A 19,112-nucleotide genomic window follows, 5' to 3' on the forward strand; every position below is an offset into this window, starting at 1 on the left:
TTGGAAACCTCATCCTGCCTGTGGATGAGTTAGCCAAAAAAAATGTGAAGGCCTTTTCGCCTGCCTGCCAACCATTAGGTTGAATGGGCAGTGAAAAATTAAAGTCGATTGTTAACTTAATGGCCTTAATAGGCCTTTTAATTGTTGGCAGGTACGCTGCCGGTTCCAGTGCACGTCTGCCAACCGAACTATCGCGCGACTATGTGTTGACATCGTCACACTCGGTCGACATCATTGCACATCATTTCACGCTTGGTCAGGTTGGGCACACGCGCACCCACCGAGCTAAAAATTCTGCCCCCAGACTTTTAGGCTATTCTCCCTGAAATTGCAATGTGCAATATTATAAAGTTTATTTAATGTGATATCTTAAAAGCCCTTTGTCTGCTATTTTAGCACAGACCTGTTTAAAATAAATGGATTAATGTCTTCTTTAAAGCAGCAAAGGCATTGATATGAATATGTTAAATGTCAAAATATTCTTACTGACACAGTGCTACTTCATGACCATAGATATTATTTTCCTTTAGGTTAGCTTTGTGACAGGGAAAATAATGATAGGTTATGAGACTAAGCTGAATTATAGATTTACATGGGGACAGAAGCAGGTCATTCAGTCCATCAAGACTGTTTTGCCATTCAATTAGATCATGGCTGATCAGCACCTCTTTTTTTTCTTGCCTCAGTTCCACGGGCAGCATTTTCCCATCGGCGAGCGGGGGGGCAGGGCGTAAAATGACGTGCGGTGACTCCAACGTCACTGCACATAATTCAGATATTCAGTTCAGCGGGCACGCAGCCAACTCGGCTGTGCACCCGCTGAACTGTCAAAGGCCTAACAAAGCCTGTTAAAAAGTAATTAAAGTAATTAACTGAGCTGCCCCTCCAACCTTAAAGTTGGCAGGCAGGTGAAGAGCCCAGGTGGCCTTTGCATTTTTCATGAAACCTCATCCACGGGCGGAATGAGGTTTCATGAACAGTTTATTATTTAAATAAAAAATTTTGAAATAAATAATGGACATGTCCCAGCTCATGTGACAGTTTCACACGAGGGGACAATGTCCTTAAATTTTTTCCCCACCTTCATTCAAATTTCCATAACTTAAAAAAATCTCCCTGAAGCACCTCTGTGCCTCAGGGAGATCTCTGCGCTCTTTTGCATGCATGCGCGAAAGAGTGCAGGGAACAACTCAGGAAATCCCCGCCCCACCTGTACAGGGAGCCAATCGGGTTTGCGCCCACCCCCGCACAAAATTTCTGGCCCATGTTTTGATAACCTTACCTAAAAAATCTATTGATCTTAGGCCTGAAAATTTCAATGGCCCCAGTGTTCCCAGCTTTTTAGGGGAGAGTGTTTTAGGTTTACACTAACTTATGTATGAAGAAATGCTTCTTGATCTCACTCCTCAATGGTTTAGTTCTAATTTTAAGATTTTGGCCTGATATTTTGGATGCCTATGCCAGAGGAAATCATTTCCCTGTATCTACTCTAGCAAATCCATTTATCATTTTAAATTCATTTATTAAATAGCAATGAATGTATGCTAATGAAATTAGCATGTTCCAGGACCTCTGAATTGATGACCTTGTTCTGCCAAGAGATGCCGAGGATGTGTCTGAGACAGCAAAGGTAGAAACTGTTCAGCCTTTTCTCCTGCATAACCTATGTTGTCCAGGTCTCACTACTGTTGGAATGCACTGAGGATCATGCTGGTAGACTCGCAGTTTGGTGTTCTCAGTCAGATTGCTGTTGCTTCACACTCTCTTATTCAGCTTGGAAGTAACAGTTGCAGTTTTTGTGATGTGTGTGTTGATTTTAACATTGCAATAGATTGCTGGAGCCTAGATGTGTGAAGCTATCAACAACCTCCAGCCTCACATTGTCAATGCTGATAGATGGCAGTATGGGAACATTCTGGGCCATGACATTTGTCTTTCTGATGCTGATGGTCAAACCAAACTCTTTACAGGCGTGAGACAGTCTGTCTATTTACCATTGATGTTCCTCAGCGTGGCTATGTGAAATATCATGTCCTCAATTTTGAATTAACATCCTCCAGGCAAAGGTTAATTAGATTGTGTTTATTTAGACTAATTATTTCAACAGAATAGGTTAGGAAAGGCAAGGGGCTACACACACTTTATGGGCAGAACTAGTTTAGTATTAGGCAGTTCTTTTTATCCGAGATAATAGTGAACCTGTGAAATGGATTGCCGGTTCATGCAGTGATTGTTGATTCACTGTATTCCTTCAATCAAGAACTAGATCTGTTTCTGGTTGAGATGGATATCATCTTGTGTAAGAGGTAGGTCTCCTGTAATGTAAACCGGGGCAATGTGATCCCACGAACCATTTTTGATTGCCTAAGGCAATCAGAGAAGAATTTTCAGATTTTATTCCCTAATTGGTTTGTGTTTTTGCCTGCAATTATTTTACCTCTCACAATGATGGGGAATGTTTGTATTATGATGTATAAAGCATCACAACTATGTGGAGCAGGCTGGATTCTTGTCCATTATTTCCATGGCCTGAATTTCATGCTTGGCATGCATGCGAAGTCAGTGGGCGCGGAAGCGAATGTAGAATCCGCTCCCGGGCGAGATCGTATTTTCAATGCAATTTTAAGCTGGGTGGCTAATTAAGGCCTGCCCAGTGTGAAACGAGTCTTTTCAATGTTCGGAAGGGCCGAGCAGGGGAGGCAGGAGCCTATCCAATGGATGTCCTATCCAATGGCAGCCCGGCGAGGGATTCAAAAACAGCAGAGGCAGCTCCCTGATGACTTCCAGGGGACACAGAGGAAGCTGTTGAGTTTGAGGAAGAAAAATTTGTGTGGAATAGCAATGGCATCGACACCTGCTGGGCATGCCAGGCAGGAGGGCAAGTCTGGTGGGCACTCGTTGCCCCCGGTTCTTGGATGAGTACCTGGGAATCCTTGTGGAGGAAGTCAGTGCCAGGTGGGACATCTTGATACCAAGGATGGCATAAGGACACCACCACACCTCACCAAGAAAGCATGGGCAGAGGTGGCAGCCCAGGTCAGCGGCTATGATGTTGTGCAGCACACATGGGTGCAGTGCCATAAAAGGTTCAATGATCTGCTGCGCTCGGCAAGAGTGAATACCGAGTTGGCATGGGTCTGTGTGGAGAAATGTTAATGGCTGGCCTTTCCCCTGTGGTGCTCAGGGATGTAAAAGTCTGAGTGCCACTGAGTGTCACTGACATCGGCGCTGGCCAAGGTGGTGAGCTCTGGCTGCTTGGCCTGATTGCTTTGCGGGTTGAGGGCCACAACTCAGATGTGCCCTGCAAGGTGTTCCTCAGGTGGGTTTGGCCAGGCTGCAATGGAGCTGCAGGTAGAGAGTGAACTAATCAGTGCTCCTCGGTCCTTTCAGGAGAAGAGAAGCCGTAACACCATTGAGAGGTCAAGGACAGGCGGAGGCCCCCCCAACCCTGATGATTCTGACAAGGTATGAGATGGATGTCCTTGAGGTGGAGTTGCGATGCCCAGCTCAGTCAACCGGTTGTGGAGAGGCAGGGATCTCTGACGAAGGTAAGAGTGCAGTGCACAGATGGGAGTGTGTCCGAGTGTGTAAACATTGTTGTGTTGTCTCATCTGAAATTGAAACATCAAACCTTCAGTCCCCGTTGTTCCTTGAAAGATGATGGCTCCATGATGCAGATCTTCATTGTCTCGCCATCCCGCATAGCATGCACAGTGACAGTGTGATGACTGATACTACTGACATGTCATTTTCCTCCCCTAGAATTGCCATCTAGCAAATAATTGCAGGACCCCAAGGAACCACCCTTGACACCGGAGGACCAGTGCCCTTCATCACCGGAGGACCAGTGCACCTGCATCACACCCCCTCTCTGCACCAGGCACGAGCGCAAATACCAGCGCCTCAGTGGGCATCAAATTGTCTGCTACAATGTCAGTGCACAGTGGGGAGGGCATGGCACACTCACATGAGGAGCTGGTGGAGACAGAGAGTGCCCAGGGTCCCGGCAGTCGGAGGGCTGCTGGAGAACAGGACCATGCTGAGTCCGAAGCAGATGATGAGTCTCTGGAGCCGTCTATTTGGCAGCAGATGCTTGATGTCCAATGGAATGTGGAGAAGGATCTAGCAGAGATTCCTGAGGGTTTGCGTGCCATGTTCTCAGTCATGGAGGAGTCCATGCGGAGCATGAGTACTGCATTGACCCTGAGCACTGAGCGCACTGCCTCCTCCATTGAGAGGGTGGTGACTCTCATGGAGAGGCAGCTCCAGGAACACAGTCAGGGGTATCTGGGGTTGCGCTCGGACCTGCAAGTCTCCAATACTACTGCCAGCAAGAGCGGGTGGGCACCAAGACACTCGCAAACGTTCTTTTAAATGAACGAGCACAAGAGGGGCTTTTCATGGGTGATCTCCCATTTTGCCATTATTTGTTAAGTTGTTTACTGACGTGACTATTAACACCTTATAATGTTATGTTCATTGTCTGTAAGTGCCAAGAGCATATACATTTTGCTTTTGTGTTAATGGCCTGAATATGCTTCATTTGTTTTATAGGTGTAGGGCATGCCAGTTTCTCATGCTGGATGTGAAAGGCTCTAAACTTTATTGCACAGGTACTGAGTGGACTTTGGGTTCAATGGAACGGGTCATTGCAAACATCTGGTAAGGAGGCGGTGCCCCTGGCATGAGGTGGAAGCAGTGCCTTGGCAGCCTAGTTGAAGGTGCAATGAATCAAGGCCTCCCTGGTGTTCCTGCCTCCTTGAAGGTTCCAGAGGTCTGCCTCCACGTCCTCACTGTGTTCTTTCCTGGGCTCCTCTTCTGATTCACCACTGGAGTCATCATCTGTGGCCTGTGGAGCTGCCTCGAAATCCTCATTCTCCAGTGGGTCCCCCCTTGCCTGAGCCAGATTGTGGAGAGTGCAGCATGCAACGACTATAAGAGACACACGCTCTGGAAGATATTGCAGCGCTCCCCCTGAACAGTCCAGGCATCTGAATCTCATCTTCAGCAGACCAATGGTCCTCTCTATCACCGCCCTTATGGAGGCATGACTCCTATTATACCTCTGCTGTGCTTCTGTCCTTGGGTGACAGAGAGGCATCAGAAGTCACTTTTTCAATGGATAGCCTTTGTCAGCCAGCAGCCATCCACCCAGCCAAGCTGGATAGACAAACAGCCTTGGCACCTGTGAGTGTCGGAGTGCGTATGCATCATGGGACCTGCCAGGGTACCTTGCACAGACTTGCAGAACCTGCGTCTTGCAGTCACAAACTATCTGCACATTCATGGAGTAGAAGCTTTTCCTGTTCACAAAGGCACCCGCTGACCAGCCTTGGACTCCCTGCTGGCCCTGCACCCACCATGCCTACGGCTCTCCTCCCACAGGTCGCTCCCTTGGATGCTACCTGTGGACACCTGGACTCCTCTCCGTTCTGCCCCTCTCTTCCTCCTCAGAGAAGTCCCACCAGTGGAGTAGACAATCCCCATTACCAGAGGAACAGAAAGCTGTCTGGAGACCAGAAGGATCCACACGGTATAAATCTTCCAGGAGCCTTGGAGGCACCAATGAGTCCTGAAATAAAGTCTAGCAATGCAAAGACTGAAGCTAAAAACAGAGATAAAGCTGTCAAGTTTCACTAGGCAACCAGCAGCAAACTATCTCCTAAACTTCTCACTACTCACAATTGCAATGTTCCGGATCCACTTTATCCCACCCTTGAATGACAATTTGATAAAAATGTGCTGCCCACCTGTCCGTTTTGCCTGTGCAATGAGCACAAAATCAATTTAAAATCTTGGGCAATAGGCTTTTTAATGGCCTTAATTGGCCCTTTAATTGCCGGTAGGTGCAGCTCAGACTCCCATCCGCACTTGCCAACCTCAATATTGCATGTGTGTGTGATGATGTCGTGACGCACGCCTGACATCATTTCGCGCAATTTTACATGCGTTTGGGTCGGGCGTGCACCCAACCTCGGATAGTAAATTTCAGGCCCATATGTTGTATATTGTCTCTTAACTCATTTGTTTACCATGGTTACTTAACTATAAAAGTGCAGCCTTTGCCTTATAGAGGTATTGTCCCAAGAGCCTCTACGAGTACTTCCCATTGTTAATCTGCAAGTTTACCCATTAACAGCTGAGCCTAGTTTATTATGGTTTTCAGTTACAATTAGAATCTAATATAATTTCTGACCGACTGTTTTGGTGTCTGTGAGGTAGTATTCTGGATCAGTGCAACTTAAGAAATTAATTTTTTGATGTGATTCACAATCCTCAGAAGTGAGTCACATCATAAAAAAACAGGGAATTTTAGTTGTGGGTTTCTTCTTGAAACTGCCCACGTCATAGCAGCAAATTCCAGTTAGATAAATCAGTCAAATAGCAGCGTCAATTACAACAGTGGTTTCTTACCAGAACCAGTTTGAGCAAATCAGTAGCATGCTCAATCTCTTCTTTGTTACGTGGCTCCTTAGGTACCATTTCAATTAGCTCTTGCTCCTTCTGCAGGCTGAGTTCCATGTACTTCTACAATTAAAGAAATATTATTCCAAACATCAGAAAATGTAGAGCTTGCCTACAATGTAATGATTCTTTGATCTATGTGATTTAATACCTTGGACAGAAAACAAACTTCTAAGTTTAAAATCTCTGTGATTCTACCGTAGCATAAGGCCTTTTTTTTTTAGTTTTGGCACCAGGTACAGCTCTGCCTGTTACTAGCTGTTGTCCACTTTCATTGATCACAGATTGGGTGCAGACAGCTCCCAGCAATGTTTTAAGTACTCTGTACTTTGGCTGCTGCATTGAGTTAGGGTATAAATTTGGACATCCATTGCTAATTTTGTTACTGGCTCACTGTGTTGGAGAAATTTACAAATATTAATATTGCAACTGGGTGGCAAAATTTCGGAAGTAAAATGGAAACCTGTGGAACCCCACCATCCCCATCAGCACAGGGGAAATACCGTATAGGATTCCTTTACATTTGACCTATTTAAAGGAAGAAGGGGATGAAGAAGACCGCCTACGTGACATTACCTCTTTGCTGGGTCTGGTGACCCCAAAGCCTTTGATGATTATGGTTCAACAAAACAACTGCAGCTTTTTGCATAAGGACCTTCAGTTACAATTCAAGAAGAACACACCCTTGCTATAGTCAAAGTGACCAGTGTCTTGATCATTTTTTGCCTCCTGGTCATCCCAAGAGGCCACTGGAATTATCTGCAATATTAGCCAATCTGCAAGACATCTGTGCATTCACCTAGTGATGGCAGCTTATTCAGAAAAGTGAACAGTTAAATAAAGTTCTCCAGAGACACAGGGAAGTACAAGTACAATTCCAAGAACTTTTCTGGATAGCAAAGCTCCCTAAAGTATAGAGGATTATTGATGGAGTGCATATATAACTATTAATACTCCACCTTGAGGAGGTGTAGTCTTCCTCATTCATTGGAACATAAGAAATAGGAGCAGCAGCAGTTCATTTGGCCCCTCGAGCCTGCTCCTCCATTTAACAAGATCATGACTGATCTGATTGTGGTCTTAATTCCACTTTCCTGCCTGCCCCCATAACCCTTGACTCTCTTGTAGATCAAAAATCTGTCCACCTCAATAGATTCAATGACCCAGCCTCCACTGCTCTCTGGAGTTGAGAATTCCAAAGATTAATAATGCTTAGAGAGAAAAAAATCCTCCTCATCTCTCTTAAATGGGAGGCCCCTTATTTTGAAACTGTACCCCCAACTCTAGATTCCCCCATGAGGGGAACATACTCTCAGCATCTACCCTATCAAGCCCCCTTAGTATCTTATATGTTGTTTTTTGTTTCAACAAGATCACCTCCAATTCTTCTAGACTCCAATAAGTACAGGCCCAACCTGCTCAACCTCTAAGACAACCCCTTCATCCCAGGATTCAACCTAGTGAATCTTCTCTGAACTGCCCCCAATGCAAGTGTATCCCTTCTTAAGTAAGGAGACCAAAACTATACGCAATGCTCTAGCTGTGGTCTCACTAATGCACTGTACAGTTGTAGCAAGACTTCCCTATTTTTATACTCCATCCCCCTTGCAATAAATGCCAACATTACATTTGCTTTCCTAATTACTTGCTGTACCTGCATGCTAACGTTGTGACTCATGTATGAACATACTCAGATCCCTCTGACAGCACATTCTGCAGTCTCTCTCCATTTAATTAAATTCTGCCTTTCTATTCTTCCTGCCAAAGTAGACAACCTCACATTTTTCCACATTCTACTCCATGTATCAATTCTTTTCCTACTCACTTAACCTATTTATATTCCTTTGCATTGTGTCCTCCTCACAACTTGCTTTCCTACCTATCTTCAAAACAACGATACGTCAGCAATTTTGGTTACAATACGCTCAATCCCTTCATCCTAATCGTTAATATTGATTCGCAAGGCCATTAACGTCCAGTTGGTGGGTGACCATTGGCATTGCAACATGTAATTGACAACTAAATTCCCTGGCAGCACTCATGAGTTTATTCTCCTTCACTCAACCACACTATCTGTTTTGGATTCCCAGCAAGTATAAGGCTAGCTTCTTGGAAATTGAGACTTTCTGCTATTGATTCCCCTGTACCATCTAAAACATAGCAGCTGAACTTGGATTTATTCCAAAGCCCCACAAGAGCAATAATAGAAAACATTATTGATGAAAAATAAGAAAGACTTGCATTTATATAGCAACTTTCATAGCAAGATTACCCAAAGTGATTTACAGCCAATAAAGTATTCTGAAGTGTTGAAATGTGGGAAACACGACAGCCAATTTACACACAGCAGTTCTCAAAAAAAAACAGATAATCGATTTTAGTAATGTTAGTTGAGGGGTTCATATAGTTCAGAACACCAGGGAAAACTTCCCTGCTCTTTTTCAAAAATGCCATGGGATCTTTTACATCTGCTTGAGAAGGAAGATGGGGCCTTGGTTTAATGTCTCAAACTTTATTAGAAGGGGATTGGACCATAAGAATAAATATGTCTTGCTGCAATTGTATAGCGCTTTGGTAAGACCACACCTGGAGTACTGCATACAGCTTTTTTTTTACATAAAGAAGCATATACTTCCCTAGAAGGGTGCAACAAAGATTCACTAGATTGATTCATGGGATGAGAAGGCTCTGCTCTGCAGAGACAGTGAGTAGAAAATATCAATATTCCCTGGAGTTTGGAAGAATGAAAGGTGATCTCACTGAAATGTACAAAATTCTTACAGGGCTTGACAGGGTAGATGCTGAGGGACTGTTTCCCATGGCTAGAGAATCAAAAACTAGGGGTCATAGTCTTAGGATAAGGGGTCAGTCATTTAGGATTGAGGCGAAGAGACGTTTCTTCACTTTGAAATTCTCTACCCCAGAGGGCTGCGGATACTATGGGAGTCAAGGGATATGAGGATAAGGCAGAAAGTGGAGTTGATGTAGAAGTTTAGCCATATTCAAACTGAATGTGCAGCAGCCTTGAGGGGCTACATGATCTACTGCTACTCCTATTTCTTATGCTCTTCCCTGAAGAGCGGCATCTCTGACAGCACTTCCTCAATACTGCACTAGAATAACCCTTGGATTTCTAGAGTGGGTCTTGAACCCACAACCTTCTTACTCAGAAGCAAGAGTGCTACCACTGAGTTTCAGCCACAGCTGATACTCTCAAAGAATGTTTGTCAAGGACAGGTTAGGAAGTATCCTTCAGCGGTAGCTTATCAAAGTTTCTCCATTGTAGTGGTTTGCTGTATGCTGCACAACACAGCCATCAAATGAGAGAATACTGGGGACACTGCATTGATCTATTCAGCTATCTTTTTCTGGGCAGCCTTGACTCCACTTGCTGAGGAAGGTGGTTTTCACACCCAAACATAGCACATTTCCTTGGTATCACCTCGCTGTTACAATAATGTAGACCTCTCTCTAGCTCTCTCTGCACAATACAAGCAAGAAACTACAGAATTGAATAATTTTCAGTCAACAGAAAGTGCTCACTTTATGAAGCACTGCCTGCCCAGGAAATTCTACTCTGCCGGAGCCCATGCATTGTAACACACACCCCAAATCAGGCTGAGAGTACACAAGTGCTGTATGAATGTCCTTCTCAGCAGAAAACATGGGGCTGAATTTTCTGGCTGGCGGGGGCAGGTGGGGGGTAGCGGGCACGGACCCGATCGCCACCCGCAATCAGGTCTGCGCTGCCATTTTATGCGGGCGGACCAATTAAGGCCCGCCCAGCGTGAATCGCAGCTCCCGAGAACAGTGGGAGTGGGCGGGCGGTGGCGGCTCTGCAATGGCCACTGGGTCCAACGGCAACCTGGCGGCATGTTTTAAAAAGTTGCTGCAGCCTTTCCAAGCTTGCGAATAACGGCCAGTGGAAGGGCTTCCCAGAGCGTTGCTGTTGAGCAGGCCAGACAGGAAGGCAGGGCATGGAGGCACTGTGCCCCTCTTTTCCCCGATGATTGCCTTGCTGGCCTCCTCGAGGAGGTGGCAGCACGGTGGGAGGTTCTGGTGCCTGAGGACGGGAGGAGGTGGTCCCCCCACATGACCAAACGTGCCTGGGAGGAGGTGGCGGAGGTGGTGAGCTCCCGCAACGTGGTGTGGTGTGGCGCACCTGGATCCAGTGTCGCAAGCGCTTCAACGACCTGTTGTGCTCAGGAAGGTGAGGACAATGTTGGCATTGGTCACTTAACCCAGCAGGTAGGCTTTCCCCCCTTGCTGCCCCCCACAAGTCTGAGTGTAGTGACTGCATTGAATCATTGGCAGCATGTGTCCTTCTCTGGGTGGGCCAGCAGATATTGCCTATGCTGAGGTCACCCTGAGAGGGTGGGGAAGAGATGAGATGGGTTCTCCCCCGCAGCAAGTGGTACACTGTGACCTACATGACTGTTTTGGGGGCAACCTGGAGGAGCTGCACCTAGGTGCAGAGTTGGAACTCCAGGACATGTCAAAGTCAGGGTGATGACATGCTGGGAGCGGAACATCAATGTGGCATGGCACCGATCGATCTGCTGTCCTCTGCACTCCACATGCTTGCGCCTCCTTGCTATGGAAGGTTAGACCATGTGGTGCCTGGTGTGATGTAGGCAACATTTGGCCAAGAGGGTGGGGGGAGGGGGACAGGCCTAGCATCTTTGTGTGAGTGTTCGGTAGCAGTGGAGTGAGAAGACACCGGAGCCCTGCAATGTCCCACTCTGGTTGGGGTGGGCCATCCGTGAAGAGAGTCCAGGTACAATTAGCACTAATCAATGCTCTTCTCTCCTTTTCAGGAGAAGAATGCACATAATGCCACCGAGTGGGTGAGGACTGGTGGCGGGCCAGCACAGTGAGCGATTCTCAGCCGTTTCGAGCAGCAGGCTCTAGATTTGGAAAGGCGCCATGTGCCCAGGTCCACCAGTGAAGCTGGGGTGCCACGGGCAGGTATGTTTGCCCAGCAGTGAGGTCACCATTATTCTCCCAGCAGCCAAGGCAGTGCTGAACGTTCAGTGATTGAAGTTTGCAAAATAGCTTGACCATTGCTTATGGAAGGATGAGCGCATAATGATCCGGGGGACAGGGATAAACATTGACATTGTCTGCAAGTTAACTGATCCAATGTCCTTGTCCTTCCTTTCAGTATCAGTGGAGCAGGGCCAAGAGGAGCAGCAGAGGCTCCCTCTCACACCTGAGGGCCCTGAAGTCTCACCAGCATCACACAATCTCTGCCTACAACATTGGCTAGTGTCCTGGGGCACAGTGGTGAGGGCACTTCACAGTCGTTAGAGGAGTTGGCAGAGGCAGAGTGTGCCCATGGCGCCAGCAGTTGGAGGACTGCAGTGGACCAGGCACCTGCTCAGTCGGTGCCCGATGTTGTGCCTCTGGAGTTGTCCACGACATAGCAAGTGCACGAAATGCGGCCGGGTGTGCGGGAGCATCTGGCGGAGATACATGAGGCTATGCCTGGCTTGGTGTCCGTGGTGGAGAAGTCTACCTGGACTATTGCTGAAGCAGTGAACCTCATGTCTGAGCGCCAGGTGTCCTCCATGGAGAGAGTGGCGATTCTCATGGAGAGGCTCCTCCAGGATACCCAGCAGGTCTTCCTGGGGATGCGCTAGGAGCAGCAAGCCCTCACATTGGCATTGACCTCAGCTGATCATTGCCAGTGTGGGAGATGGTTTGGGCACCAAGTAACTCAGCTCGCTGCCCATCCATCAACGGAGGTCCGAAGTGACCTCACGTCGGCGCAGAAGCTGCCTGTCGTCTCTGTGAGTTCCTCTCAGGGCACTCCAGATGAGGGCAGCAGCTCCTCCGGCCCTCTGCCAGCGATCGTTGCATCCGGTGAGGCTGCGACGACTGCGGAGATACCAGTTGTGGAGCTGGCAGCTCCCTCCCAGGCAGAGCCAGCACAGGTTCCATGGGCCAGAGGACGACCGCCAAGGTCATCAAGGCCAACAGGACAGCAGAGTCAGCAGACTGTCTCAGATACCACTCTCAGCGAGGGGTCAGCACCAAGAAGTAGCACTGGAAAACGTAAACGTAAGGCACCTTAGGCACGTCACAGGTTTATCACTGGTGCTTTTGTGCTGGCCCGCAATGAGGTTTTTATGAGTTGGTGTGATGTTTAACAAGGTGTTCATTTTGTTTCATTCAGTTTCTTTGTTTGCAAAAATAAATTCAGACATGTCACCATGGCTGAGGTTGCCTCTTTTGTTCTGCAGGTGGTTGGTTTCCGATAATATGTGTGCTTTGTGGGACATTCAGTGTTGTCAACAAGGACCTTAGTTAATGTTCCTAACCAGGCAGATTTTGCACTTAGGTCTCTAGTTATGGAGCCTACAGCCCAGGCTTGTCCTGGAGGTCCATATGTGGTGTGCTAGCTGAAGGTACATTGGATTAAGGCCTCCTGGGTGTCCCTGCCCCCCTGGAGTATGCTCAGGTCAGCGTCTACCCCCTCAGCATTTCCCTGTGCGTGCTCATCCTCGGACTCACTGCTGGACTCATCATGTGCAGCCGCAGCCACTGCATCGACGTCTTCATCGTCCACTGTGTCCCCCCTTTCCAGCGCCAGATTGTGGAGAGCGCAGCATGCAACCGCTATCAGCGACACATGATCTGGGGGACACTGGAGTGCGCCCCCTAAGTGGTCCAGGCATCGGAAGTGCATCTTGAGAAGACCAATGGCTCTCTCCACCACAGCCCTTGTGGAAGCGTGGCTCCTATTGTACCGCTACTCAGCTTCTGTTCTTCGATGGCGGAGAGGCATCATGAGCCACCTTCTGAGGGGTTAGCCCTTGTCACCCAGCAGCCAACCATCCAGCCGGGCTGGAGCACTGAAGGGCCCCAGCACCTGGGAGTGTCTGAGGTTATAGGTGTCATGGGAGCTGCCTGGGTACCTTGCATAGACTTGAAGAATCAGCATCCTGTGATCACACACTATCTGCACGTTCATGGAGTGGAAGCCCTTCCTGTTGACGAAGGCACCAGGCTCACCTGCTGACACCTTGATGGCCACATGTGTGCAGTCAATCACACCCTGGACACGGGGGAAGCCAGCAATGGACGCAGAGCCTCTGGCTCGCTGTGTCTAGCTTGCCTGGTCCCAAGGGTAGAGGATGAAGGTCAATGCACGCCTGAACAGAGCATCTGTAACCTGCTTGACACAAGCGTGGACAGCTGATTGGGAGACAGCGCAAAGATCACCCACCAACCCCTGGAAGGAGCCAGAGGCATAGACGTTGAGGGCAGCTGTGACCTTTAGGACCACTGGCATGGGGTGTCCACCCACACAACTCGCAGAGATCCCAGTCCCAATCATCTGACAGAAATAGTTGACTGTCTCCCTTGAGAAACGGAGCCTCCTTCGGCACTGCACCTCAGACATATTGGGATAGCTGCTTTGCCACCTGTATACCCTGGCAGCAGTATAGTGGTGTCTTCTGCGGCCCCTTCTGCCTTGGACTACCTCAAGGCCCTGCACCCCTTGTGCCTGTGCGTGACCTCCCAACGGTGGCTCCCCTGGAGGCTGCATGTACACTCCTGGCCTCCTGCCCCTTCTAGCCCTCGCTTCCCCCTCAGAGGAGGTGCCTCCAGTGGAGAGTTTAGCTTCCATTCCCAGGCTGAGGGAAGGCTTCCTGAAACATGCAGGCCCAAAAAAGATCCCTCACCGCAGAGTGCTGACCTGAAGGTTGTGAGTCCAGACCATGCAGCTGGTATGCGTTTTGAAGCATTGCAGATCACACAGGCAAGTATCAGAAACTTTGAAACATCAATATTTGACAGAGCACACTTGTGACCCCACTGAGCCCTCTTATCCCGCCCGTGGATGAGGTTCAAACAAATGTGTCCTACCTGCCTGCCCGTTGCGCCCATGCGAAGATTGCAACCAACCCGAAGATTGCACGGGCGCCGAAAAATCCCAGTCAATTGGAGCATCAGGGCCTTAAGTGGCCCGTTAATTAATGGCGGGCGCACATCGGAGAGCATCGCATGCCCGCCCAACGAAATATCGCGATGGCGCGCGGTGATGTCAGGACGCTTGCCCGACGTCACCACGCATCATTTTAGGTGCGTGTGTGCGGGGCCCGCCCCCGCACACCACTGGGAAAATTCTGCCCATGGATAACTATTCACAGTATGCCAGTAATACAAAATATAGCACTGCAAACATGAAGTTCTAGAGTAGAACTTCAATCCCTACATTGCATGCAAAGATCTTATAGATGATGGATGGGGGTGGCAAAAGCATTGTCCTAACTCATGGGCAGTGATGATAAGTAATTAAAGTACTTTAATACAGTTTGAGAGAGAGAATGGTATATGTGGCAGACATGCTGAGTATCGTGCATTACTTTTCATGAGACCCTAAGATTACCAGGCTTCTTTCTGCACTGATTGGAGTAGTTAAATTTCCACAATCAGATTATTTCTTTCTACTCCCTTTGAGCAGCTCTCCTTGACCCAGGAGGAAAAACAGTTAAAACTGGGAAATAAGAGAAAAGCAAAATACTGCGGATGCTGATGAAGAGTCATTCGGATTCGAAACGTTAACTCTGTCTTCCTCTCCACAGATGCTGTCAGACCTGCTGAGTTTTTCCAGCTATGTTTGTTTTTGTTGTGGGAAATAAGAGTGCTGGCCCGATCTGTTCTTTTCCTTCTGGGGAGGCATTGTGATGCTTCATGCCACAGAGATCCTCCCTTCTTCAGCCTGCCTTCCTGGAACAACATTTTACTGTTGTACCTGTGAACTTGGGCCTTTGTGCTATCTTTTTTGAATTTTGTTTCAGCAAAAACAATAATAATTTTGCCCTTTGAGCTGCTTTGTGCAATTAAATCCAGTACTAGCATACTATTTGTTATCATCTCCCTAATGATTTAGCTCATAGTCTCACAGAATGTTTGAATTTTACAGCACAGAAGAGGCCATTGTGCTTATGGCAGCTCTCTGAAAAAGGTATCGACTAAGTTTTATTGCGCTGTCCCTTCTCCATACCTTTAAGTTGTTCTTTTACAAATATATATCAATTTCTCTTTTATAAGTTTTAATGGATTCTGTTCCCACTACTATTTCTGGTAGGACATTCCATGACCTAACAACTCTGCTTAAAACAATTCTCCCAACCTCCTACTTGGTTATTACAGCTCTTAAAGTGATGGTCCAAATTATTCCCAAAACCTGGCAATATATTTAATTTATTTAAAGCTTTTATTGGCATAGCTGGCCCATGTCAATTTTTGTAAAGATAACTGAAATCTTTGTCTCTACACATGCATTTTAGCTCTAGCATTATCAACTTAAAAAATTTTGGTCAGACTATTAAATGTATTATTTTGTTCTGTATAGAGCTTCTCACTCCCCTAAAGAAGTTTGAATGAAAAACCTTAAGACAATTCTGAAATCTTTGCTGCATTTCTGTGTTTATAGGCTCATATTGAAAGAGCTGACAGACTTCTAGGACAGGGGGACACTTTAAGACAGGAGGAGATGAAGGGTCCACTTGGTCAATGTGCAGATCCAAGGGGTGTATGCCAACAGGAGGCCCTGGTATCTTGCACTGGAAACATTAGAAACAAAAAGAGAAATCAGTTTTTTTTATATATCATACAAGTATCAGTCAAGCAAAGACATGTGTGACTTCTACACTCAACACAGCAGCACTAATAGTACCAGGTTTAGATTATACATCTTTACTACAGCTTATAAAATGTTTTTTAAAAATTCCACATTAGTAGTATGAAAACATCACAAAGGAACCAAGCAGGTACACATTGCATTCAGGTCAGAATATTTTTTACCCTCAAACTCTTTCCAACCCTCCAGAAAATAATGGGTTGATTTGAACTGTCCTCCCTGCCAGAAACTGTGGAGGGATGAGAGCAATTTAGCAGACTGTAATTTTAAATTTCTGGCCTTGGATCCAGGTCCTGACAGCAGAGCGTAAAGTCTTTTTAAAAAAAGGGTTTCCATGTGAGCCAGGAGGAGCAGGAGCTTTCTCTGGGCCCCACAAGGAAACCTTGGGTCTCTTGTGCCCGAGGTTTTCCTCCCTCCCCCAACCCCACTTCCCCTCTATAAGCATTCCAATGCACATGCCTTCGACCAGGGCTGTTCTCTTTAGGCCCAAGAGTAACCTCTGAGTTGTCCAATTTTAACAGAAAGGCAGCCACTTCCCATTAACCTCCTGGCTTCTTTGATCATGAAGTCAGAAAGGGGCATGCTCACGAAGCTCGACTTAAAATCAGCTAAGCCTCCCTGCTACCATGCTCTGATAGGCCAGGTGCACGTGAAGCTGTTTTCCAGGCAGGAGTAAAAATGATTCCTAGTAACTCTTACTGTGGGATACTTTCACAAATGCTGCCAGCCCGAGAATATCTTACCCAAAAAGCCAGTGCTTGTGCATGAGCTCGAACAACAAATGTTAGCCAGTTGTATGATCATAGGAATTGTAACAGCTTAGCCTGATTTTGTTTATGCCAATGCATAATTGATATAGGTACATTTGCAGCAAGGGTTTTTTAATGATAATGAGGAATGAGAATGCTTTTGCTAGCTAAGCCCACCAACGCCATTCTGTAATTAGGAATACTGAACAAGAATGACAAGTGACAACCCTAGCCTCCAACTAATATATTCCTTTAAAGAATTAGAGGTACCTCTACTTGAGGAAATGTGTCCCACTTTCTTGATTGAAGGTTGGGGGGGATAATGTTAGCTACATCCTTTTTAATTAACCAGCGCGATCCAATGTCTTCAGTGGATGGCTGGAGAAAAGTGATACCCAGGATACCTGTTTGAAGTAGAGATGGAAAAAGCTTTAAAAAAGTCAAAATATTTCTATTAAACTGGTGTATTGTTTAAATGCTTTTAATGTAAAACTCTACATTACATTCAAATAATTATTTTTACCGTAAAATTATATTCTCCCATCATTTCCCATTTATAATCAGAAAGTATGATGATCTTAGCTATTTATTTCTGAGTGCAATGCATCTACATTTGCTGGCGATACAAAGATGGGCGGGGGTTATGATACGGCAGGTGGTATTTGCCAGGCTGGCCAAACCCACAAGAGAAACTTGGCCATGCTATCACAACAGTTTTGCAATTTGTATTTATTACGGGCAAGTTTGTGCATTGAATTCGGAAGTAATGAGTCCACCAACACCTTTAGAGATTTAAAAAAATTAAAACATTTATTTGCAAAGGAAAATAATTAAAACACATACACAAGATTACAGTTGCACCATTACTTATTATAACAAATCCCCAAATTCCTAATTAACCTCCTAACTACATACCCCCTTTAAGGCAACAGTTCAAAATAGATTTTAAATTTAGATATGCAATCCAAAAAAGTGACCACAGCACCCACTTGACAGTGGAATTCCAAGGGCTTTTTCACACAACTTTGGTTCCTAGAGCAGTAGACTTCTGCAAAGTGGCTAGAGGCTGTTTCCCCAAGTCTGTTTCACATGGTGTATCTTTTAGATCTTACACGGCAACCCCGATACAACCTTCCATCCTTCTTTAAATATATTCTTTCCTCTTTAATCTGTAAATTGTGTTGTTTCCATATGTCTTTGGAATTTACTTTTCTCATACTATAAAAATCTTTCAAATTGTCAATATGGCTTTTTCCTTTTGGGATAAAATAAATGTAATAACCTTGTCCTATTTATCCTGTCAGTTGTAAAACTTTATCATGTTTCTTTGAAAACCAAACACCCTTCCACTTATCTTAAATACAAATTGCACTCACAGTCTACATACTGACTTTACCCTAGCTCACCCAGTAGCATTTCAAATACACTTTTTACACCCAACTCTTTTGATAATTTCAACCTTGCAGTCTATCTGACTCTAATTCAATTAAATCAGTCACGCAGACAGAACCATCCACACACACGATAGTATTTTACAATACCCCACAATAATATTATGAAAAATATGGTAATTTTGTGACAGCTGTTTTGAACATGACAATAGGTTGCAAAGGGATACAGACAGGTTAAGTGAGTGGGTAAGAACATAACTGATGGAATATAATGTGGGGAAGCATAAAATTATTCACCTTTGTTGGAAGAACAAGAAAGCAAAATATTTTTTAAATGGTGAGAGTCTGTAAAATGTTGGAATTCAGAAGGATCCAGGTGTCCTTGCATTGGAATCATAGTAAGCAATTAGGAAAGCAAATGTTATGTTAGCCTTTATTGAAAAGGGGTTGGTTGGAGTATAAGAGTTAAAAAATTGTACTAGGGCCTGCTGAGACCACACATGGGGCAGAATTTTCCATTTGTTGGGCGAGCTCGGCGGGAGTGGGCGGGGGTGGTCGCGGAGCCGACCGCCGCCTGTGATTGGCTCCGCACTGTCATTTCACGCGGGCAGGCCAATTAAGGCCCGCCCAGCGTGGATCGCGAGCAGTAGCGCTGAGCCCTACCTGTGCAGGTGGGGGGAGGAAGGAGAGTTGGGTTAAGCGCTCTTTCACGCAAGCGCGTGAAAGAGCACTTCAATCTCCCTGAGGCAAGAAGCTGCCTCAGGGAGATTGAAGCGATTGTTTGAAAAATACAGTAAAATTTAATGAAACATGTCCCCTCATGTGACTGTGTCACATGAGATGGGACATGTT

General features: G+C 46.2%; 1 protein-coding gene across 1 annotated transcript in view; it reads right to left on the reverse strand.

Moving 5' to 3' along the window:
* The window catches only part of spag17 (sperm associated antigen 17), a 342,330-nt gene that overhangs the window by 95,242 nt on the left and 227,976 nt on the right, over positions 1–19,112 (reverse strand). Inside the window, exons 40-42 of the mRNA XM_078559611.1 lie at positions 17,140–17,273; positions 15,870–16,043; positions 6,415–6,528 (exon numbers count right to left, since the gene is read on the reverse strand). Coding sequence (XP_078415737.1) covers positions 6,415–6,528; positions 15,870–16,043; positions 17,140–17,273 — 422 coding nt within the window. The remainder of the gene's footprint in view (positions 1–6,414; positions 6,529–15,869; positions 16,044–17,139; positions 17,274–19,112) is intronic.

This window comes from Cetorhinus maximus, chromosome 16, assembly GCF_964194155.1.
Source record: "Cetorhinus maximus chromosome 16, sCetMax3.hap1.1, whole genome shotgun sequence".
Classification (NCBI taxonomy): Eukaryota; Metazoa; Chordata; class Chondrichthyes; order Lamniformes; family Cetorhinidae; genus Cetorhinus; species Cetorhinus maximus.